At 39.2% G+C, this 26,065-nt stretch overlaps 1 protein-coding gene across 1 annotated transcript in view; it reads right to left on the bottom strand.

Annotated features, from left to right (window-relative positions):
* The window catches only part of NCOA2 (nuclear receptor coactivator 2), a gene marked incomplete at its 3' end in the record, with an annotated part of 70,093 nt that overhangs the window by 21,002 nt on the left and 23,026 nt on the right, over positions 1-26,065 (bottom strand). The window contains exons 3-10 of the mRNA XM_009873891.1: positions 25,681-25,784; positions 20,797-20,974; positions 19,240-19,425; positions 18,256-18,357; positions 18,027-18,167; positions 14,563-14,710; positions 11,136-12,405; positions 2,221-2,431 (exon numbers count right to left, since the gene is read on the bottom strand). Coding sequence (XP_009872193.1) covers positions 2,221-2,431; positions 11,136-12,405; positions 14,563-14,710; positions 18,027-18,167; positions 18,256-18,357; positions 19,240-19,425; positions 20,797-20,974; positions 25,681-25,784 — 2,340 coding nt within the window. The remainder of the gene's footprint in view (positions 1-2,220; positions 2,432-11,135; positions 12,406-14,562; positions 14,711-18,026; positions 18,168-18,255; positions 18,358-19,239; positions 19,426-20,796; positions 20,975-25,680; positions 25,785-26,065) is intronic.

A 26,065-nucleotide genomic window follows, 5' to 3' on the forward strand; every position in this document is an offset into this window, starting at 1 on the left:
CAAAATATATACAAATAAATTAATATTTTTTTGGTGAAATTATTATTTGCAATACCTCCCCACAGCTGCCTCTAGGAGATTCTCTGATACAATGGCATCCTTAAAGCGACTTCTGTAATTTTATATTTACCACATTACAAAGAAGTTAAAGAACTTCTTTCCTATTTCAGATCAAAGTGGTGATGCTTTTGAATTTGAAAACTTAGATGAAGTTTATTAAGCATCTTAAAAAGTACAGAAACATTACAAGGGCCTCTGACTCTTCTTCTTATTTTATAAAACAAGACTACAGGAGCCCATTGTATTTATTTAGTTTTTTAATATAAGTTCTCTGCCAGGTGAATTTGTTCATACGTGTGTATAGGAAATACATCACAATATATCTAATTCCTAACTATGAGATCAAAATTTTGTCCTGATTCTGTTCAAACAATCAGAGAAAGCTCATTTATGAGACAAAAATGACTTTCCTAAGCTTAGGGGCATCATAAATTCTAAGGATTGAACGAAAACCAAACTTCAGCGAGAGTTTCAAAACAACTTTTCCCAGAAGCCTGAAAAAAATCACATTGGTAAGTTATTAGATGGGTAGCTTTGCCAGCACCAACTGATCCTCCAAAAATGAAAGCTGGAAATGCAGCACAAAATAACAGCACAGTTGATGAGATGTGATGGTGCTCAGATCCCATATTCTGCTCTTGGTCAGGATGAGACTGAAGGAGGCTACCTCTCCCCCACACACACCAAATTAGCAATTTGGCAAATCTAGCAGCTTTTAAGATTTATTTTTTTTAATAGATAAAAATATCTTAAGTATTTTCATGTAAAAACTGTAAGTGAAAGATGGTTATCTCTTCAGAAAAAGAAAAACAAACCCCAAATCTCTCTTGGAATTGTATATGATTTGAGCTTCATTCTACACTGCTTTTCTGTAAGCATATGAGAAGCTAGTCACTATTTCTGTGCACGTGGTTTCTGTACGCTCTTCTACTGAAAACAAGGCAGAAGTTCCCTGGGGGACTCAGGCACAGACTCAAGACTGAGGTGGGGGAAAATGTTTTAGGGTTTTAATTTACATGGGAAACAGGACGCTGTTTTTACAGAACCGCTGTTAATAATCAAGACACTCTCATTCACGATCATACTGTCACTGTACTGCCAGTAGCTCTGAAAGCAGATTTAAAACTAGGTTAACTCTGGAAAGCCAAAATGCTACAGCAGAAGGAACCAGCAGACCTTGCTTCAGAAGGAATATACTAAAGATTTCAGATGCACAGAGATTTCCTTCTGACTTATGTTACTAGCCCCATAGTTACAAATAAGTACATTAAATCTGAGCATCCTTCTCTGTGCAACATTGATAACAAATGATAATTTAAGGATGTGCGGTGGTTTAAACATTAATATTTATTATTAATAGTAATGTTAATATTAATCTAAACATTTTAAGTAATAATTTGAGTTCATTTGAAAGTGTCACTGTTTATTTAAGTATTGTAAGAATGTCCAAAGGTACTATCTAAGCTCAATGTTTTATTAAAAAACATAGCGGTGTACATTTAAGGAAGCAAATAGATACTGTCATCCTAGCCAAGAGTAGAATAAAAATGAAGCAGTGGCTTTTCTTGCTATGTTCTTCATCATTTGTAGCTCACAAGACTCCTGCCTTGCTTGCTTTCCATTACCCTATGTTGGTAGACCAACATTTCAATGCTGACTTGTAAGTTAATTAATTAAGTTAAGGAACGCTGTCAGCTGAAAGTGACTCAATTAAAAGCCACAATTTCAAATTAAACTTGGGCATTCCTCTTAATCATTCGTCTTTCTATTAATCTTGTGGTTTTAGAAGATGACTCTCCTTCACTCTTAGACAAACCTCTCTCACCCCTTTTACCAAAAAGGTGGCTGGAAAGGTGTGATCGGCATCACAACAAAATGCATGTCCTCTCCCGTAATCACAGAAGGGGACGTTTCATTTATTTCGAGGGTAGCCCGTAAATCTCCTTAGAGGGCAGGGGCTTCCACGGGTGCTGGCATGGATCAGACATCACCTCCACATGCGTTTCGAAATGGGACGACCGCAGATGGCGCTATGTCATCACGCAAGACCAGAGTAGGACAAGGCGCTGCCCCGTGTTCCTCTCTGGCAATCATGACCCACTTGGGGAGCTTTCTGGGGTTTATAAGGTTGGCCTACACCCGCACAGAAGGTGGACTCACTGCTCTGTGAAATCCTCATTGCCGGTTTCTGGGTGGCCACAGCCGCGCCGGGGCTGCTGTCACTGGTGAGCTGCATGAGGTCATTGATGATGGCTTGCTTGTCGACCGAGCCCGCCGGTGCGCCTGGGCGGCTATCTGGGAAAAGCTGCGGCAGCTGGCTGTTCTGCAGGTCATCCAGAATCTCCTCCAAGTTATCCAGTTCACTGCCTGGCTGCAATAAAAAAAAACAAAACCACCACAAACCCACAGTACACGTCACTGTTCGCCTGCTGTTGGCGTCCTGCTCCCATCGAGCCGGGCAGCCCGTAACCCTGACCGCCTGCGCCGGCTTCGGATGCTTCCCGAGAGAAGCAGCCCAGTGTGGAGGAAGAAGCTCACAAAGTTGTCAAAAGGGGACTGTGCACACCTCCGAGGGCTCATCCGCCTTGCATTTGGGGAGCCCACTGTGGCACGAGCACCCCTTTGAAACCCCGACATTAGGACATAGGAATCCAAGCGATGTGTACCTCAGGAAAAGGGGAGATTCTCCCCAGGCACTCTGTGATCAGTGACAGACAGCAGGGATAATTTGGCAGGGGAAGAGACCCGACAGTGATGTAGAAGGGGTTTTATGTAGGTATAACCAATATTCCTTTCAGCACAGTCATATTTCTAGTCTTTTTATAACTTGATTAAAAGCTTACGATGGAAAAGTTGCTTCGTGGCTAAAACAATTCCCATACGCACTTTCTTTGTTACAATCAAAACCTTAACACTGAGTAACTCCACATAAGTTGGCTGGCAAGAAATAGACACTTCAATGAATTTCTATAAATTAAAACCTGTCAACTAGTTACTAGCTTAATGAATTATTTTGCTCACAACTTCCCAAATCATTGAAAATAACATCTCTAGAGTAAGAAAAAAAACCCAGAGAAATCCAGTTACATTCAATTGAACAGAAAATTATTATGAAATAAAGATGGGAAAAAACCTAAGTGCATGATACTAACATAAATACTGACCTGCGTGTTTTTCTTAACAATGCTGATTTTCACCAGTATATATCTTTTTTTCTGGTCAGCTTCTCTGTCTATAAACCTTTAGAATTAAAATATTTTTCTGACTGACATTTGGAAATTATTACAAGTATATTCTCCAATCCTAAACCTTGGAATAGGGTAAAACCCTTTTGGGTAATAATTACCAACCAGCATTCCAGTCTCAGTTACCACCAGGTGGAACAGGAAACATTTCACAACAGTATTTATAACAAAAATCTACTCAAAATCATCACATTCATTAGGAAATGTGCAATGACGGAAGAGAGGCATAGAGCGAGCAGCCAGCTGTGAAGGATGGGGAACCGAGAAATAACACCACAAACATGCAAACAACTGAAACACAATTCTTCCTGTTCTTTTTTTTTTTTTTTTTTGATGTGTGTATGTCCTACCATCACATTCTGAACTTGTTGATTATTGAGAGAAAACCTACGCCACAGATCACAGGATAATGTAGAAATACCTGACATGGCTTTAAACTACCTGCCAAGGCTCTCGCTAGGAGGCAATGCATGTTAGTCTGGACTAAACTTCTGCTGCCACAGCTGCTCCTGGGAAGTATGGCTATTTTATAACAAAGGTAGCTAAGATGCCTCGAGGTTACATCTCTACATACCTTTTTTGGATGACTGACTCCAGATAAACATGGTATTACTCTTTAGTCCTTCCACATCGCTTCCTAGTTTTACAGGTCGGAATACACGGCGCAAAAGAGGGAGGAGTTTGTTAAAAGGGAGCATGTGGGTGATCTGGAGGCTCGCAAAATGGTAGAAGTTCATATGGCCACTTGCTAAAGACATCCAGTGACAGAAAATTCACAGCTTCCCCAGGGAATTGGTTTCAGCACTCTGCTATCCTTGCTACTTGAGTTTTTTTCCTCAGTCTCAATGCAAAACCTCCCTCACTGAAATTTAAGCCCTTCCTTCCTGTTGTGTTTTGAATCTGGAGAACAAATTGTGTTCCCCTTTCTTTTTCTAATCTTTTCTGTATTTGAAAACATCTGCCTTTTTGGGTTTTAAGCTGAAGTTTATAAGCAATCTCAACTTGCTGTGTTTTCTTCAGCACATAACCTGTTTTCTAGACATCTCAGTACTCTTGTTGTTTCCTTGGACTGTCTTTAGTTGATCCATGCTTTTCCTCAAGTTCTGTGTTCAGAAGAGAATTTAAAATGAAGCCTTACAACTGTTGAGTAAAGCAGCAAGTTTACTCTACAGAGTAAACTCTGATGGCATATTCCAGAAAAGCCTTTGATTTTTTTAACATTGACACTGTATTGAGTCTCATCCTGTGCTATGATCCCCAGAACACAGCTCTGAAAGTGTTCTAGCTAGTCAGTTGTCCCGTCCTTTTCTTTTTTTTCCAAAATCTATTACGTTATTCTTGACTAATCACCATAAATAGCAGTTCTTCATCCTGAATGTTCTCCTAAGATATTTTCCTCCATCTATCTTGTTGCAGCTGAATTTGAATTCTGTCCTCCAGTGTATCTGCAGACATTCGAGTGTCACACTCAGCTTTACCAACCAAACTCTGAGCAGCTCTTGATGTGGCATGAGCTCCTGCAGCACCTCCGCTTTGGTAGTGAAGGCTTAAATAACTACTTCATGTGTAAGGATTTCCAAATAGCTTCCTACCTGCTCACAGTAGTTTTGCCTTGACCATGCACCTCTAAATCTGCTTACGTGAATGTTGTGCGTAAGAGTGCAAAAGACCCTTACTCAAACCAAGGCACCTGGTGTATGCTGCTCCTCTGGTGCCAAAAAAGCCCACTACCCTTTTGCAGAAGGAAAACAGGCTGGTCCAACATCACCTGCTCTCAACAAACGCCCTTGCTGACTCGCTGCCAGCAGCTGGGTGGGCACAGCACACCAACAGAAAAGGCACAGCTAAGAGGAATCAAGTGTGATTATGAGAAGCCTAAATTGTGGTGAGGAATGAAGAGCAGACTCAGAAAGGAGCTCCAAGAGACAGTCGTGAGTGATGTTTGTAGGAGCTGCATTTTGAGCACTGGGAGATCTAGTACAAGAGGACTGCAAGAGCCAGTAAAAGATACTGATGTAGGTTATCATAAATTACAGAAGGATGATTCAGTGCTCTTTGGGAGAATTAAGACATATGGCCTTCATCAAAAAAAGGGAAGTTTTATATGTTGCAGGGTTTGGTTTTTTTTTTGTTTGGTTTTGTGCGGGACTTTGTGTCTTTTTTTCTCCTTTTTTTTTTTTTTTAAAAAAAAAGTTTTGGCTACTGCAATTCTTTGTTTAAACATCAGATGTAAAAAACTCACACCACCAACCGCAAAATGAAGCCAGAGAAGAACATATTGATCCAACTGTGTTGGAAAACTGCACTCCCCAAGATGCTTTTAATTCCTCTCAGGAAGTGGCAAAGAAAGGCCAAACACAGCAGATGTATTATAACAATACAAATACATAACCTTCCTTTTTTTGCTTAACATAACCAATATAAAATATTTAATCTTTATTTTTTGATGAGATGAGGGCTCTCAACTGCTGCAAAAGCTCCAAGATAGATTTAGAATTAACATTAAGCTACGATGCTACCCTAAGTCTTTCCAGACTCACCCTCAAATGGCACCATATGTGCAGAAACTTGCATTAAAATATTTGCTTGGTTAGTTTCATGGGATTTTTCTTTTATTTATATTCTGTATTTATTTTGTTAATGGTCTAAATTGAACTTTATGTAAATAGAAGGCACACCCTAACCTCCCTGTAAAACAATTATTTGTCATGAATTTGAAAAAAATATGCCTGATAAAATGCTAAGCATCACAAGGAAGTTCTCATGCACATATTTTCACTATCTCTAAGCAATGCAATTACAACAATCTCCGTAGAACTCGGACGCTAAGTGCCAGAAAACATAAGACAAATTGTGCTCAGAAATACTTTTGCATTCAAATAGGTATCTACTTTCAAAGTACTTATCACTGTAGTGTAGAGAAAGGCGGATTAAAGTGTTAATTGCTTATGGATTTTTTTCAGCTCTACTGAAAGGCAGTTATACCTCAACACTAAGTTTCATTTACAAATGTTGCCATGCCAAAATCTAGCTTCCATGGAGTGTAAAGGACTGGGTAAGATCCTAAACTCTCTGTAGATCTCTTTTCCATCACGAGCAATGCCCATGGCTGGCACTGAGCCCCCCTATTCTAAACTTCACACGTGTACACATTTCCTTTACTCCTACGTATGACAGGATGTCTTTTGGCGGGGACACAATTTGAAACTATATCTGCTGTACGTAAACTCCAATTTAGCTCATAAGCTATCTTAGTAGCATGGGCAAAACATTCGGCCATAAAAGATAAACAAAACCAAATCCTTGATCCAAACCGGCCACAAATTTAAGGATTATTAAAAGAATGAAAAAGTAAATCAGAAGTGGAGTCAATATAGTCTTTTTTCTCCCTGGTAACTGCAATAAACATAGAACTGGTTAAAAATCCCATTATATTATGAGGCTAAGCTAGAACTACTGGAAGCAGAATTCTTAATTGAAAGACATTCAGAAAATGGAATCTTCATTCTAAGGTTTTGATAGAATTTCCAGAAGAAACCAATGTCCTTCATTAATTTAATGAGTTCTGACATCAAGAAATAGATTTCTGGAAGATGAGGGGCATGTGCAAAGAAAATGTTTTAGTATTGGGAAGATGGTGGTTTCCACATAAAGCAAGCGGACAGCAGAGTAATAAAGTATGTGCAGAACACCAGAATCTTTTCTGAGTTTTAGGACAAAAAGGAACATGCCTAAGATGATTTCTCTAACAGCAATGGTGGAGACTGTGGCATTGCAAAGTCCCTGTCAGACAAATAGCTGTCTATATTGTCTCCTGGCTAAAATGGAGGAGAGTATATTCATGGAGATAAACATTTTATTCCACACTATACCAAGTGCTTTCTCAGAGAATAAGCTACTTTTACATTTTAGCTCCTTCATCCATAAAATGAATATAATATTCCATACCCAATTTTACAGCAAAGCTTTGCAGTGCAAAACAATACTGCCAAAAAAAATGTTTCTTTAACAAAGCAATACCCAACATCATCAGGGTGTGATGTTTCTCTGACATAACCCTATACTTTCACCCTTCTTCCTCCAAGCTGTTAGCCTGCCCTCGCCAGGTTTGACTATCTGCTGACCATGACATGGGCTGCTCCCAACCAGCAGCAGCGTGTGCCGCCTGGACTCAGAAGCACAAAGAGTTTTTCGAGGGCCAGCACAAGCAGTGGGGCACAGGGAAGGAGGATGCGAGATCAAGTCCCACCACGGCAGCTCCGCAGCAGCTGGTGGGCTGGCAGGGTAATGCAAGCTTACTGCTGAGGGATGTCCTACAAAATAAATCTGTAGCAAATCAGGACTCATGTTTCCACTGCCTGCTTTTTTTTAATAGTGCAGAACGATACGAGCACTCACGGTGCTTGATGGCAACAGTCCCACTACTGTTGGTGTTGTAGGAAAAGCTCTGCTGAGTCTCTTCAGCAGGTCTCTCTTCCACTCTCTGCCTCACAGCTGCCTGAACTGGAATAGCAACCAGCCTAATACAGCTTGAAAACCATCATCCCATCAAGGATGGGGAAAAGGTATGGTGGCACTGGAAATACTCTCTGCAATTTGAGAAAGGCTTCCTGTCAGTGCCTGCTCTCTGCAGAAGTGTATGCTTAAACATACTACCTAGAAGACTGCTATTTTTAGTACAGTGGTGTGCTTCAAAGCACTTCCTGCTCAGAAGTCACACCAAAACCAAAAGGAGAAAATGTAATGGCTCAACACCCCGATCCCCCTTGCAGAAGCCATCCCACTGCCGCTCCGCTGCAGTTTCCAGAGAAACTGCACACTCCAGTGACTAATTGCTTAAAAATACAACATTCCTCAGGGAGGAGAAGTTTTAAATAAACCTGCAAAATAGGTAACACAAGCACATGGCTAATTTTTACATACGGGAGGAAGATGGGGGGAGGGGACGAGGACGCAGGAGGATGGAAGAATTTAGCACAAGAATCTGTGTTCTAGTCTTGTACTAAATAGTTCCAACTTTGATCTAAATTTAGGCAATGAGTACTTCCTGTGGGAGACCATCTTCCAAAGTTAAAGAGTTTTTGATGCTAAATATTTTCAGTGATTTTATAATTGGGGTAAAGTGGTTATTTGTTTAAAGGCCGGGCCTTCAGCTAGAGAAACACTTGCATTATTCCATATTCCCCACCATTTCCTCTCCTACTCCAGGCTGGACTTCTATTTATTCAGTTCCAGGTTTCACAGCATTTTAAGTAGGTTTTAAAACTTTATTTACAACCAACACGAGCAACAAAAGCCCTTCTGTCACTATCCAGCAGTCTTCCATCACAGCTGCAGGACTGCCATCCCCTTACCACCACGCTGAGAAAGCCCCAGCACTTCAGCCCTCACCACTTCATCATGACTTCTGCACTGCTTCGTGGTTTTCTGAACAACCCCAACTTTGGGACTTTCCTGTATCTCCGGGTCCCTCTTTCCTAGGAGACAATCTCTGTCTTTAAACTTTAAGGCAATACAACCATAGTCTATACACCAAACCCCTCAAATTCCTCCCCTGACCTCAGAAACACGAAGCCTAAAAATAATAAATGAATGGACTATTCACTTTACAAAGTTCATAATACCAGGGGGACCTGATTTTCAAATGCTTGAGACACTGAAGTCTCTTTCTTTAAAGTTAGTTTTAGAGTTACATGTTTATATTTAGAGTGAGACTCAACTTGCCTATCTTTAGTAATGAAAAAGTAAGGCAGCTAGTTTGAACTAGTCTTCTGCGCTGCCACTAGTCAATGGGAACATCACTAGAGAGCACCTTACCGTCCCCATTTTAGACACACTTTGGGATAAGATAATAAAAAAAATCTTGTCGTATTTTTTCTGTTTTTCCATCAAGGATAAAAGGTGTTCACAGGACTACCCTGGACTAGGCAGCTAACTTCTAGAGGGCACTAAATCTGTTCTTTGTGAATGGTTTACAAGTTAAGCCATTTTTTGTCTCCTCCACAGAGATCACTAAAGAGGAAATTTCAATTCTTTTAGAAATTTAATTCTTGGGGAGCAAACCACCTGCAGGCCATGAATTTGATCTACTTGGATGGACACAATTTTTCTGGTCATTACCAAATTTTACATTCTTGCCCAGTATCAAATATTGAGAACTGAAGGATCTCTGACTTCAATCCCGTATCAACTTCAATGTGTAGGATCTGAACTAGGAACTGAAATCTATTGGGTATTTTAAAAATAGTTCATTCTTGCCAGTTTAGCTGTGAATTTCTTAAGTGCTTTTCTACTCTAACAAAGCATAAGTTCTCACAGAGAATCTAAGCTGTTCCTCTACAGGCACTACAAAATAGCAGCTGTATTCAGAACTAAACTAACATCCAGGCTTGAGGATAAATCCCTGTAGAAATTAGTGTAATTTGGCTCAGTTTCTCCTTAAAGTATGGGAAGGATTGAAAAAACACAATTCCTCCTACATAATGGCAATAGCTGTCAAATCCTGTTGAAACAGAAGTGAAGTAACCTTAGGAGACGCCTGGATAACTGTGATTTTAACAATGCTGCATCCACACTGTAGTGGCATGTTTGGCCTTGATGTTTTGTTGTTATAACCACTGTTGAAAGAACTGTCAACTGAGTCACAAAAACAGACAAGCTCAAATCCAGTCCTCACATTAAAAACACCAGTATCTTTAAAGTGAAGGATATGCCTGTGAGTGGGAGAGTCGTTAACGTTTGCACAGCGTATGATCTGATTGTGATTTACAAACTAAGGCTTCATGCACTAAGGCCTCATGGCTAAGGATTAATGACCAGCTGTGGGAGTTGATAGTGTAGGACAAAGCTAAGGATCATTAATTCCAGCTAGTTTTAAACTTCACAGAAAATGCTTCATACTAAAATTGATATTGTAATTACCCACTTTATAAATAAAATAAACAGTAATATTCAAATAGCAAATTGCTTTTACTGCATTGCTTTTTCTTGCCAAACTCTCCAAACTGGAGTGCTCTGGGTGATGTGAACCTGGTACTTTTTGAAAATGAATTCTGCATGAAAGCCAGTGAAGCAACACTTTTTAGCACGGGTCCTAACAACACATAGATTATTAGTATGTTGGGCAGCAGAGCAACAAGCCATCTTGCACAGAACACCAAGAATCCTGAATACAAACTGAATGCAGATAACCTTGCACAGCGAGATGTGATCTCTGCACAGAACGATGGGGCTGCACAAGAACTTGGGGCTGGACACACAAAATTTTTAAGTAAAAAACCCCACAACCAAACAACACCCCACCCCACCCCCCCTCAAACTGGAACAGAAACAAGTCTATTTGCCTCGATTTTCATTTGCAGGTCAAATATAGCACAAAGAGCACTAACGCAAGGCATCAGCCCTTTCACACAACTCCTGTCCTTGAGCATGATCCTGCTTTACATGGGAGAAGTGCAGTTGCTAAGCTGGGCTGGGTCAAGAGCCCATCTAGCCCACAGCAGTTCGACAACAGTCTACGGGAAAAGCTGTCAATAAGTTAACATTAACCAACTGTGAGAAGTATTTTCTCTTCATCTGACAACCATCTGGGAAAGGCTCCCCAGAGTCCAGCCCCTGGGTTATCCACTTCCTCCCAGGTGGGGTCTGTTCTTTTAAACAGAGCAATGAGCACAACTCAGTAACACCAACTGGAAAACTGAGCGAAGACTGGATTTCAAAGGACAGGCAACAGCCTCTGGAAGCGTCAAGAAATTACTCTCAGAGGAAGTGAAACAGCAGGAACGCAGGCCTAGAACACGCCATTCGTACTCAATGGAAAGATTTGCTTACCTGTTCGTTAGGCTCAAAGCTTATCTCTTCTTTTTCTGTCCTCATAGCTATTAACTTTGTGCTACCGGAAGGGTCTGTCTTACTGTCCAACCGCTCCAGTTTTGGGGGTATGTCTGGTAAACCAATATCTTTAGTATCATCTTTATCTAGCAAGTAGCGAAGTAGTGCATTATTATTCTTCTTAGGACTCACTGGCTCCTGTTTAACAGTCACCTCCGAACCAGGAGCTGTGCTACTGGACTCCTGGTTCAGTTCTTTGCCTGTGGCCTCTGCTGTGAGCTTGGCCAGATCTACAGGAGAACTACTGTCCTGCAATAGTCTGTGCAAAATTTTATGCTTCTCCTTGAGCGAGGTTCCGTGTGTCGAACCAGACCCAGGCAACCCTCCCGTGGAGTCCTTGCTAACGTCTGCCATGGTACTGGACAAAGGCGAAGGCTCCATCTGATCCGATTTGGTGGTCAGCAATTGTAAGAGCTTTGTCTGGCTTTTTCCATCGTGCAGTTTATTCTGTCCATCAGGTCTCTCACCACTGACGACCGGTGGCACGTTGCTATCGCTACTGTCCTTCTGTTCTCCTGAATGGCAGCTGCTCTCTGCTTGTCCAGTTGTACCTTCCGGTTGCTCCCCATATAGTCCAAAGCAGTCTTTAGAGTCCAGGCTTCCCATCTTGCTTAGCTGGGGGGGATTCATATTCACAGGGGAATTTTGTAAATTTCCCATTTTTAGGTCTGGTGAAGCCAACGACGACCCGAGAGAAACGCCGTGGCCCTCGCTGAGGGCCTGAAGCGCGTTCAGGGAGCTGTTGGTGTAGTTATGGCTATTTCCTGTGCTGCTGCAGACTCCCACGGGTGAATGCAAGCTTCCTGCAGGGGAGAACTGACTGGGTGGGATACGAGGGCTTCCTGCCACTCCAGGGCTCACACGATGCCTTGGGGAGAGCATAGAGTTTGGCTGCCCTGGGTTCACGCCGGGGCTGCTTTGTGAGGGGCTGTTCATTTTTAGTGCATAGTTACTACCCTGAGGAGTGGATGCTTGTATGCTTGACACATGGTTCATTCCCCCTGAACTGCCAAACCTGCCTGCTGGCATGCCCATTTGTTCCTTTGGGCCATTTATGGCAAAATTTATATTGCTACTGATGGTCATATCCTGACCTGGGTTCCCACTGCACATGGCCTGATGGGCAGGGCTGCTGGAGCTAATTGGGTTCAGGATCTTCCCCATTCCTTGTCCAGTCAAATCCTGATTCATTCCACAAACATTCTGCTCTCTATGTGGCAAGGGGAAGAAAAACAACCCATTACCTAAAATGACAGTAGCCAACTTGCAATCACATTACAGAAAAAGAAGCAAACCCCCCAAACCTCACTTCAGAATAATACAATAAACCTACGACTAAAAACAAACTGACAATTTGACAAAAGTGATATGCAGCTCTCAACATGGCTGCACATTAACAGTATGGTTTTTCAGTACTTCATTAAAAAATCAGTAAAAGAGAGGAAAAACAAAATTATACCTCATTTAAATGATAGTCATTAGAAATGTAGATAAGTTACAATTCCAGGCTCTCTCCCTTTAGTGTCTATCTCGCCTCTACAACTTGGCAACAGCTAACTTCTAGAACTGACAGAAATCTTATCTGAAACATACGACCCAAGGAAATACATGTTTTACAGGACAGCTGTGGACAGCTGTTTGCTCCAGTTTTGAATTTCTACGAGTTAGCCCCACCACAAGGCTGGAGTGCGCTATCTGCCCACCAAGTTCATAGTGAAAAGAAAGTTGAAAAAGTCACATTTCTACGCTGCCAGAGTATTTCGATACTGCTCCAAAATAGCATGTGAGCCAGCAGAACTACTGGATACTGCTTCAGAACAGGAACTGTCTGTTAGCAACCCAGTCCTGCACAGGCATTTAGGAAGAAAGAAGAATGAAAAAAGAAACACACAAACAGGAGCTGAAACTTGTATTTTAGAGATACAGGCTGTACGACAGAGGAAACAGAAGAGACGCATCCACAGAAAAAAAAGCTCTTGTGAGAGCACCTGAAGATCACTTGTCCTCAACAGATTTTAATTAGTTTATGGAAGGATGTGATCTACTTTTTACTTCTGTGCTAAAACTTCAATCAGAAAAACCAGACATACTCCCAAATGCTAAAAGCTATAAAAGAGACAGTGTCAAGCACATAAAGAAGAGAAAAAAAAAAAGGTTCTGAGAAAAATCAACTCTGGACTTCCAAAACCAAATACTAACAGAACATTCCTATTAAGTATTTTCTATGAGATGAAAACCATTCCTAAATGCACAGGATAAATGCAGATAAAACTTCACATTTTGCTAAAGCCTGAGACGTGAAACAATGAAGCACACCAAGCACCGAATCTTATTACGTATTATTTGTTCCTTAGGTATAAAAGCAAAGGTGAATAACATTAGCTATCAAAAGACAGGTGGACTTCTAAAACTTTATTATAAATACAATAGTAGAAGTTCTGCTAAAAACCAGCAGGAAAAAAAAGTACCGTTTTTAACTTAATGCTGCTTTTTTAAATTTAAAACTTAGCACTTCATGAAATACTAAGTATATTCACCAATCTAAAGAAAACAAATTTCAGACATGTTTTGGACAGGTCAATTTCTAAATCTGCAATCTCTGTAAAATGGCTTCAGTTTTAATTACATTTAGGGCTCCTTTCTTCCTCTCAAAATAATGATACTGTGGATACAGGGAAACAGTATTGTAATTATAATCAGCAAATAAAACCTGTAACAAAATCTGACACAAATATACCGGTACATGCAATGACTTAGTTCAAATTTTTACTTTGAAGGTCTGAGGTCACTGATTACTTATCATTGACTCCAACATACTATTGCTTGTGTCTTTTTCTAAAAGACTGAATAGGTGAAAGCCACTACTCCATGCACCAGAAAAGACACGGAATGAAGAGACACAAAGAATTAATATATGCAGTTAGTCTAAAATGCAGTTCTAGTTATCATAACACATCCCTTAAAGAAGACCCAGGCCCAACATACAACTGACTGTGAACTACAGGAATTTAACTCTTCCAAGTTTCCTAGATTTAATTATGTTCAGAAGGTTTCTTGTGTCTACTATGAAAAATATAGGAAATTAAAATGCTGAAATTAAGTACATGAGATTAAAGGTAATTTTGTATGTTTAATGGAAGATCTTGATGTGAAAATCCAGCACACCATTTGTAAGCTCTGAAATAAAGATCTGAATAAGTCTTTCCCTGCTCTAAGCACTGATTTCAAAAACTTACTTTGTTTTCGTACTATCAGTTCCAGGTCAACTGAATGTCTATCAGCCTTAAACAGTTTATTTGCTTTGGCAACTTGATACTTTCCCTGTCTCTCTGATGAGTGCATAATATAATAAACCAGCCAGGATTACCTGTGAAGCATATGCAAGGAGATTACAAGCTGAGGTTCACTAGTTGTCTGAGAACGGATGAGTTTGCTCTTCGTTTGGGCAGAAACGATAGTGCCGTCAGACAGGGAAAACCGATAAACAGGACTAAACGCTAGTCCCTGCCTCAGCACTGCAAGCGAGAAAAATGACAGAATTAAATTAATGAGAAACTACAGGTAACTTAGCTGCTCAACATCTGATGTTCTAAATACATCAGCACTCATACCACATACACTGCGTAAATTTGGAAAAAAAAAAAAGAAGAAAAAATTTGAAAATAAGTAGATGGGATGTATATAAAGGATTCTACACACTGCAGGGTGATCAAAAGAAAACCAAAAAGGAGTGACAGCAATAACCAGACAGATACTGTGAGATACAGAGTATTTCAGCAGCAGACCAAGAAGTCCTTGACTCCCATTTCACTTTTCATCAAATATGTGTCTAACTCCTCTTGTTCCTCACATATTTTTTCAGCTGTAACATCTACATCACGATGATTAATATAAAATGCCTTCAGCTTCTAGATCATCTGTTTCCATTAGCCTGTAACTTTTCCTCCTTATTGCCTGCTTAAATTATCTTGGAACAATTATTCTCACTACTTCTTCAATTTAAAATAAATCTCTTAAACAGGATAATTAGAAATAAAAAGAACTGGAACAAGAAATTAATATGTTTTGAGAAACAAATACAAAAATACATAGCTCAAAATAATTACAAATACAACTACTTAAACCAGAACTGAGGCTGGGCTATCCTTTCCCAGTGTTACACATGACTGCATTTCAGGGTTTGTTGGGGTTTACTTCACTGCACATACTCTGCATACGTTAACCCTAGTTCAGTATAAATCTGAACTTCAACAAATTCAGTTGTCTAACTTCTGTAGACCCCTGTGACATTTCTTTTAATTAAAAGTGAAAACCACACTGTGGAAAAGCAAATCTCCAAACATTTATTCTACTGTTCTCTCTTTGCCATGAATGAAACAAGTCTGATCATTTCCAATTCCTAGTCCAAAAGCTATTACATCAGGACTATAGATGTGTCAGAAGGGAAATATTTAACTCCAGATTTTTCATATAATTGCTTAGTGAAAAAATAAGAATGTAGTAGTACAAACACTTTTAATTTCCTATTTTGTTCATACATGCACATTTTCTGTGGTTTTTTTTTATTTTCCAGAATACAATTAATAGTATCATCTGATCTTCATTGCATTGCTTGTCTTTTAATATTTCCTGTTGTAATGAAATGACACGGTTTTCCGAGTGTGGCTTTATTAAATAGTCTCCTCTACAGAGCTACCAGACTTTGAGCCTTGCAGGACTGGTAATGATTGCTTTCCTTCCCTGTCCCCCCCCCACTGTTATATATTGTTCTGCAAGGTTTTACAGTATTATTTAGGCAGTGAGAAAACAGGAAGCACAATTTAAACAACCAGAAGGGGGTTTTCAGAATAAAAATGTAAAGAAAAACAAAAACCTACAACTGCGAAACAATACAAAGCAAAATTTCACTGTTAGGTATGTCATTGTTTCAGTTTAACCTTTGGGCACCAGAAGGTCCAAAGCTCTTAACTTTAGCATATACCACATCAGGAAATTCCAGCACTCAATGCCAACAGGATACAAGTGAAATCTCTACTTAAATCATTTTCCAAACTAATTCTTTAAGCAAACAAGAATGTTTCCGTATTCCTCTTGAGGAAATGCTATTTTTCTGACTGTGGCCAATAAAAACTTACCATACATTTTGCACTTTATACTGAGAGTTAATTCAAAAGCTTTGTGACTTTTACTGTTCATCAAGCTAATGCTGATTTTTTTTTCACACTATAACACTGAAATACATGTTGTTTCTATTCTCAAATGAAAATGACTTAAACAACGCAAATGAAAAGATACTTCTGCCCAAGATACGACTTGTTCTTCTCCAGGCTGCAGGGCAGGGGAAGGAAACGTTTTGGCCATTATTCCTCCCTAGTGCTGGATCTGTTGCAGCAAACCAATTCCACAGGTTTTTCTTCCTCCTCTTACCACTCACTCTCTTCACTTCCAGAAGAAAAGCCCCCTCATTTAGACTGATTCTACAGTTTATAAGAGGATCCTAAGCCTCTTCTGCAAAATGATACAATGTAAACTCCAAAACACATGTATTTTTTATCACTTCACAGAAAGCTTAGAGAGGACCCTCTCAGCACTCCATGTAGGAGCTGTTAATTTGAGCCAGTACAATTTGAAAAGGACTGAAGTAACAAACGTCTGGATGCCACAATAAAAACTCCTAAATCACCTTTGGCACAGACAGGTACATACCTGAAACTGCTCTCTAAACCCCTGATGTAACTTTAATTGCATACTAGTTTCTTCAATACTGTCTCAAATCACAGCATACGGCTGTGAACTTTTAGAACTTCATATACTCCCAAAGCTGTTATCCAAAATATCACAGTATTTCTGTGGCCCCATATTCCCAAAACAAAACCTGAAGGTTTCACAAAAGCAGAACGTATTAAAGAATACTCAACTCATGCCGCATGACTAAAGCCATATCTTTTTTTTTGCGGAGGACTGTGTATTTGGTGGAATAATTTGAGATTCCTGTTACAATTTACTTTCCAATGGACCATGCCAATTGTTTAATGACCATGGCACAACTATTTGTTACAGGCTAGCTGTAAACCCTGTTCTACAAACATGAACCCAAAGAATGATGCTCCTGCACTGGAAATGTTCCAGCTATTCTCAATGGGTTTTGAAAGGATGTTCCTGTGGACGTTTTTAGTAATTTGGACCTGTGTTAGCAGAATTAGCAGTATCAGGGGTTTATGAAAAGAAGTCCCCACCCTGTCACTACCACGGAAACCTCATGGGGAACCTTTCACAGGGCATTACACTCCTACATCTTACCTACCATAATCTTGACTGAGCAGATGTGCTTGTGTTGTATCCTGTAACACTTATCAGCTAAGTTATGGCACAGCAATGGAGGTTTCCAGACAGTATGAGTGCTGCACCTTCTATAATTCACACTGACTGGCTCGCACAGGAAACGTGACAGTAAAAGTCCATTTTTGTAGAGAAAAGGAACATGGGTCAATAAACTACCATGTGTGAGCTGAGGTTCTGAAGAGTAACGAGCAGTGAATGTTTTATTGGGCAACATGCAAGGGTCTTTCTTTCTAAAATAATTGCAACCATTTCAAGATCTAAAGCACCCTCCAATATGGCACAGTTATACCACTGAGGCTAAAACAAACAGGGAGAAAGAAGCAAAACCTCTCTAGAGAAAGTCATCAGTGTGTTAGGCAAATCAGCTTGAAAAAGGGACTGTTGATAGCCCTTGATTGTTCCATGTAAACATAACAACGAGAACACAAGCAAGAGTTATAAATGACAAACAGTTTAAACATAGAAAGTGCTAAAAATATGAAAACTAACCTTCCTGGTGATGCCTCTTGGCAAAAGATATTTCTCCCTCATGCTGTGAATGAAACCTCTGAATGCATCTTCTCACCAAATCTTCCCAGCCAGGTTTCATAGCTGCTCTCATGGTACTTGTGTCCAATGAAGTTATTTTGCCTGATACCAGATAAAACATTCATTACAACAATTTCCCCTTTGATGGGTGGAAAAAAATAAATAAATTAAAACTCCTCTTTCACGATACCTTGTAGATCCTGGCGAGTAGTAAAGCTCTCTGACGAAGGAAGAAGTGGCCTTTCCTTCATTGGAGCTCTTCTTGCAACACAAATCAAGCAAGACTGCAAATCTTAAAGAAAAATTTTACTTTGGTAATTTGTGTAGAAGAGGAAGAAGATTTTTGTTTCCACAAAGAATTCAGACATATTTTTTAAAAGTTCTTTAAATCTTTTTTGGACCAAAAGAACAGATTTTGTATCAATAGAAATAAAGATAAAACTCAGTGGTTTTACATCTTCAGTATTTTCTACAACATTAAACAACACAGGAGAGATAGGCTTTGGGGTATTTTTTAGAAGAAAAGTTATCAACCACAGTTATTACTACAGTCCTTTACTATTAGCATGTGTTTATACATATACCTGTAGCAGATAAACCACTCAGAATAGAAAAGAATATACTGCACATGCAGGGAGCATATTTCTTCAACACTCACCATTTTGTAGCTCCTAAGCCACATTTCTTAAACATGCCCCAAATGCTTGCTGTCCCTGAGAAAGCAGCTTCATAATAAGTCATTTTTACTTATCTGAATACTTAAAACACAATCTGAGGAAATTTACCTGCTGAAGTAGTAAATGGTAAAGGAAATGGAGAACCATGATTGTCCTCAAATTTTCAGAACACAGAAAAATGCCTGCTGAAACTTTTCTTCCAGTCAGCTACATTCTTCTTACAATTGCAGTGATATAAAGCTAGGCTATGTCTTTAAAGTAAACTGTTTTTCTCTCAATCATATCGGTTTAACAAATAGGTACATGCAAGTGTACACATTCAAAATCCAAGATGAAAATACATTTCTACCATTAAACAAATCTTAATATTTTTATGTTTTTCAGGATTTAGAAGCCACTTTATGAACTTTATCTCACTTGATCAACTGCACCAAAACTGCTGGCCCACAACAGCATGGAAAGAGAAAATACTAACACAAATTAAAAGTGGTAATTACCTTCACCATCCTCCTTGAAGGAATTTGGTTGAGAGACAGCAAAGCACTGCATAGTTTCATATTTCTGATGTGCTTCCTGGTTATCATGGCCTTCTTCAGAATCAGTATGAGGTTTTACCAGCATCCGACAATTAAAGGTATGGCTATTACGCCTAGGAGTGTCACCAGACCAGGATCCCCCATTCACTGAGCAAATCAAAGAGCATATAGTCAGATAAATCTGGTAGCAGTCAATTCTGCTGCTTATCCACAGGAAACTAATCAAGGTGCTTTGCAGACTGGTCGGGAAACAAGCTCATTTAACAACAACAATCTATTTTTAATATTAGAACCCAAAGTAGCGAGGTAATTTATAAAATTCTCAGATTTTAAGAGCACTGCTAGTTTCTTCAGCTATCACATTTTTCTCAAGTGACTTATAATGACATAGTAGAAAAGCAGGATAAAAGTCTAAATATCAGTGCGTGTAAAAGTTATAGAGTACAGTGAAAAGCCTACGGGGTAGACCAAGTTAGTTTACATGCCCAGAATAAATAAGGCAGTAGATAGGATCTGTGTAGTGAACTTAACTGTGATTAACAGAAGAGATGGTAGCATTGTAAAAAAATATCTGTGTCCAGATTAGAAATAGAAAGAAAAGAAACTAATAGGCATTTATAAAACCAGGAAGCAATACAATCTGTAATATACCAAAACACAGCTACAACAAGAAAGACTAAAGGATGAGAATGACCTGGGTGCAATGATGGATAAAAGTAAAGTCTAACAATAAAGTGCTTAAGACAAGTAAAAATGGAAACAAAATTCTGAGATGCACAAATATAGGTACTGGATGTCAGTCAGATCGAATTAATGTAACACCATATTAGGAAACAGCAGGGTCATATTTAAAATACTCTTCACTCGCACTCTTCAGTCACAAAATGCAATAAAGGCAGTGATTTATGGGGCTTAGCCATTTATATTTTTGATTCTTCAGGGATTTATAAGTCAAGTAGTAAAATGCTGAAGTGAACCGTGTAATACCTTTTAAACTGTGAGAAATTTTTAACTCTTCCAAAAAACAGTGACAATAAACTCACTATTAACAGGAATCAAAAAATGGCTGCAACAAAAACATTTTTTGAAGGAGATGGGTAAATATTGGTGAGACTAAAAATATTGAAAGAAAAATTCAAACATGAGGATTTTTTTGATTTTTCTTTTATATTCTCTTTTTCTTGGGCCATTATTAGAATAACCAACCTAGATAAAGAATTGTCAGAGAGTTCACATAGCTAATGATGTCTTTCAGTGATTCACTTTGGAGATCCATTAAAAGCATCAGCCAACATGAGCTACTAAGAGTAATTTTAACAAAGAAGAATCTGAGAAGAGTAGAGGATGCTTCTGAGAATAATATTAATCATTCATACAACCTATATATACATTAAAAATAAATAGAGTGTATATTATTAAACTGTAAGCAGTGGAAGGACATTAACTTAAGTTACTGAAATGCTTATTTATGAAACCAAACAAATTAGTAATGGTACGATATGAGGAAAAGATATATACCTAAAGATTTTGGCAGCAGGATTTTGACAAATTCATTGTGGTCCCCTACATGCAGGATGCTATATATGCTTGTGTTCATCAGCTCCTCTTGGTTGTACCTTAGGTACTGTGTCACATTCTCAGAAACAAACACAACGTTACCTTCTGGGTTCACTACAAAGAAGAACCCATCTAGGGCCTAAAGGGAAAAAAAAAGGCAGAAAGAGAAAAAGAGAGAAACATAATACCAAACAGTCAGATTAACAACAAGACATTTGGAAAATAAGTATTTTCTTCAAAAGACATAGTTGAATACTTTTGCATCCATTCCTAGTTCTTATACTCTTGTCTGTAATAGCAAAGGACACATTTCAGACTGAGCAGGTTACTTATACCAAGCCAGCGTAAAAGCTCAGAAAGGTGCACACCTTGCGAAATAAAGAAGCCCATACATGAAAACAAGCCAAATCCCTCTCTCCAAGTGAACAAACAAAAATAAGGGAACATGTTTGGTTCTATCTGCCTGCCTATGACATAAGAAACTTGGAAGAGGAGCTGGTTCTGCTAAACCTAGAGCCTGTTCACTCCTCCATGCAGCACAGGGAGACTGATCCCAGGAAAACATCACAAGATGTGCTGGCACAAGGCAAGGAAAACACTGGCAGAAAGACATCCCCAGCAGTGCATCTTTATAGCAGTGAGGCCCCGTGCAGCTGGGAAAGCGAGGGATTAAAAGCAGAGAAGGGCAAAGGGAGCTGAGAGCAGGCAGTGAGCAGCGAGGATGGGGCAGCTTTAGTCTCTACTCCTGGGACAACTTCTTTTTTTGGTTTTTTTTTTTTTAATTTGACACCAGCTTAATTCAGTCCACACATGATCCACAAACAGGAATCAAGACTTTCACCTCTTCAACTCTTCAGCTCCGTGGTATTCCAAAGGATTTAAAGTTTCAGCGAGGAAGTGTCTAAATTAGTAATTTCTGCTGATTGGTTTCCTCCCTTATCTCTTGTGACAGTGACAACCTAGCTGCAGCATTCTTTCCAAGATAACTGCTGTATGTTATCTGAAGCCTAAGCCAAACATCACTTCTACCTAACAAGGATAAAGCAAAAATTCGAGTAATAGTAAGACTTGTCATGTAAAGTTTAAATTTAAAGCACCAAAGCTTTTGTTCTAAGCATTCTATTAACCCATTAACCCATACAGACTTCTTCAGCTTTGCCTAATTCATTCACCTCTCTAAGGGCTGGTGAGAAATCACTAGAACAGTAGTTAGTTATTGCATCTCCAGGGCTAGAAACAAGTCAAAAACAAGGTAACTCATGATTCATTATAAGTTAATTAAAAGGAAGGGGATCCATACTTAACCTGAACTCAGCTGCTCTAACGAGGAGGAGCTGCTATAGCAAGCATACACAGGCACGTGGTGGCATTTTTTGTATAACCAAACTCACCTACTCTACAACTTGTGTGTTGTTCTTAGCAGGCAGTTCTCAAGTCCTCAGGCTACAGATACATATTAAGGATATTGTGCACTCTGGAGCAGTTAGCAAATCCAGACAGTACAAAAGAGAAGGCTAAGGAGGGATCTTATTTCTGTCTTCAGCCACCTAGCAGAAGGCTACAGAGAAGACAGAGCCAGGCTCTATTCAGAGGTTCACAAGGGAGGGATGAGGTGCGACAGACAGAGGCTGCAAGACAGGAAACTTCATGGGGGTACAAGGAAAAAAATCCTTCACCATGAAGGTGGGTGGTCAGTTACGGTAAGAGGCTTCCCAAAGAGGCTGTGAAATCTCCTTCCCCAAAGATACGTAAACCTTGTCCGAACTCAAATCTGAGCCACCTGCTCTAGCTGGATCTGCTCACACTGGGAGAGGTGGGATTACACAAGTTCCCAAACTAAGTTAGTTAATGATTCTGCTAAAGGGGAGGGATAGTGAAAGCATAAATGCCCGAGCAGAGTGGCTGAGTCAGTGGTTGCACAATGCCTTGTTTGCTCTGTTTTTTAAATTAAAAAAGAATAAAACCCACAAATAAATGTATGAGTACAAACTTTTCCTGACTGTCTCTAAATTAAGACAAACTAGATCTTTTTTTTCTCCTGTAAATTGTCACAAATTCCAATATCTGACTTCTTTTGGTTTCTGATCATTGTTGTTTCCTTCAGTTAACTCACTTTGGAGAGCTCTCTCCTTTCCATGTGCTTTCATAACACTCATGACATTTTTCCTAAAAAAATTTAACTAACAATGACTTACAAGATTTAATTAATTGAGGCTCTAATACAATTTTCTATCAGCATCTCTGCTATGGATTAGTATCTTACAATGACTTCAAGCAGGGGTGAAATACAATGTAAGCATGACCTCTTTGGTTTAGTCCTTTCTAAATCATTACAGGTCCCAGTACTATCTGAGGATACAAAGAGCTGGACCAGAAGCTGAAAACTAATGCAGGAATTAAAAAAAAAAAAATTAATAAAAAATCCTAGCCCCATCAGTCCCCTGAACAGGCCCACCATGGAACCACATGGTGTTTAGTGCTGGCAGAAGGCTGTGGATTTCGCTGAACCATTCTGCTTGGCAACAGTCCGTGCTTACATCAGTTGAAAGGGATTGCAAAACCAAAGCCATAGCACATGTTTATCGAAGACCTAAGGAGAAAACTTTCAAAGGCAGAGATGGCAAGCAAGAGATTATGAGAGTTACTGGCATCCCACAATCATCTTCAGTTTTCCCTACTGCTTCCTACTATGGCAACTTCTCTGGCAAGGAGAGGCTCTGTGCCGTTCCCTCACAGCTGCTTCTTGGGTTGACCACAGAAGTGGTCATCTGGGCCAAGAGTATCACAAGGCTTTACATGCTAGCCTCCCATTTCTTTCTGTTCTGCTAATAAAATAATCTTGTGGGTAAACAGCAGCAGGATTCCGGGCAAGTTAATGCACCAAGCTACCAAAATCTTTTGTAAACTTTCATTTTTGCAATAAATTCTTAATTCTGTGCCAAGATGTATGCCACCACAATAAAAAACTTTTCTTCAGAGCTATTGGGATAATGGGGGAAACAAATAATGGACAACATGCTGGAAGAGAAATCGAGAACAGACATTATTTTACATGATATACTGGAATGGAAAACATACTTGTATACTTTGAGATGTTGTCAGCTCTCTCTTGACTATTTTTTCACCCTTTCTTTCTATCTGCTTTATGCTTTAACCAAGAAATAAGTTAAAATATTCCACTGCATGATGATGAATTCTACCCACTTTCTTCAGCTGGAACCACTATTTTGAGGATTCTGCATTTTTTTTCTTTAATAAAAACAGACAATTACATTTCTAAACCAAATCAACTAATGAACCATTCATCAGCATTGCCACTTTTATTATTATTCGGCAATGGAAAAGGGTAGGTTTGTGAAGAGGTTGTATAAAGGGGCTCTGTAAAGATTAAATAACTTAATTGCATTTCTTTAAGGAGATAAAGACACAAAGTATCTGTAGGCTTTTCAGAGCAAAAGTATAACAACTTTGAGTCCTTTAAAGTTTCTTGGTGCAAAAGGGACCATGGATTATTAATTTAGTTCCACAATCTTTCATTGTTAATATGCAATGGTTTTACTGAGAAGAAAAACTAAATTAAAAGGAATAACAGAATAGACGGGTGACTTTACATGTCCCGTTTGCTGCAACAGCCAATCATGCAAGATAAGCCAGTAAAAAAAAGTCTTGTTCTTATTTTCCCTGTGATTAAAACAGGTCCTTAGAATTAAATTAGTAGGAAATTAAAGATAAATTTTAACATAGGAATGTAGGAGATTAATGTTTCAACCTTGTTTGATAGCAAAACCAACAACATTCATTTCAGTAAGCACATACAATAAATATTAAATTAAACCAAATTATTTGTTACCCCCACTTTTCAAAGGATGTTCTCACTCCAACCTATCTAATCTTCCTTATGTTTAGCATTGTGATTTTGGACCCTTTATTCCATACATAGTACAGAAAACTATGTTTTAATCTAACAAATGATGAAAATTAATGCAAATACTTAAAACTTCTGCATCTTGTTCCTGCAACACTGAGGAATGACAGGATAATTATGCTTCTGCCAAAGCTGGTTCCTTTAGCTTGATTCAGAGTTTGTGGGTTTTTTTATCTGAAGTAATATTTATTCTCCCTTACAGATAAAGTCCACAGAACAGGAATAAACAGTGTGCAAGTGAGCTGAAGCAGACAAAGCAGTAGTGCAAAAGGACAGTAGCATATGACATTAGGATCCCAGATAACATACCTACCCAGCATACTATTAATACATTTAGAAGCTAGGTTTTAACCATGCAGCCTTTTGGGATATCAAGATAGGAAATCTGAACTGAACAAACTGAAATACGCAGCTTGGAAAGCTCTCCTAGATTACTTGCATTTTCCAGAGGGAAGAGTCATGCTGTGAGTGGTGAGAAGGCAAAGCATTAAAACACTATAGCAATGACATGCAATTTTAGAGGAAGCATTATTTATGCGTATCCTACTGTATATGTAAGTCACTGTTTAGGTGCAACAGGTCTCCCAAATCTGTTGTGGTTTAGAACAAACAAAACATGCACATGTAGACTCCCAAGGCTTGCTACCAACTGAAGCCCCTCAAGTCATCTGTGTTACAAAGCAGCAGAATTATCACTTTCTTTGCCTCTCTCCACCCCAAGTTAAAGAGTTTCATCACTGAATGCAACAGAAATCCGCTGCCTGCTCTTAAATGACATAATCCTAAGTAGTCAGGATGGCTTGTCTCTCTTGACCATTCTTTTACAGTGACCTCTGACCGCACTTCTTCATTTCATTACACTGCTCTTCATTCTACGGGGAGCAGAACTGGCTTAAATAAAGAAATTTTGTGCTCTTCACCTCAAGCATCATTGGTCCAAGTGCATCCTTGTCAATGACACTCTGACCCGTAGATGATACATCTGCTTTTTGCACTTCATCTTCATTAGCTGCTGCTGCTTTTTCTGCAATAAAGAAAACTATGTGTTAGATGACAGAGAACTATGTGTTAGATGACAGAGCAATGCTCTCTGAGCGACACAGTAAGACTATCGAGACCAGCTATGAAACTGTTACAGTGCAATAGTTCTGAAAATGAGATTAAGTAAGTCTCCCACAATGATTCAACAGAAGCAGAACCAGTATATTTGCTTCTCAGTTTTGAAGCTTTATGACACAAATGAAATAAATTCCACTGTTTCTCTGCTAGGCATTTTACTAAGCTATAAAATGTAATACTGGGCAA

The sequence above is a fragment of the Apaloderma vittatum genome, unplaced genomic scaffold (assembly GCF_000703405.1).
Source record: "Apaloderma vittatum isolate BGI_N311 unplaced genomic scaffold, ASM70340v1 scaffold13097, whole genome shotgun sequence".
Taxonomy (NCBI): domain Eukaryota; kingdom Metazoa; phylum Chordata; class Aves; order Trogoniformes; family Trogonidae; genus Apaloderma; species Apaloderma vittatum.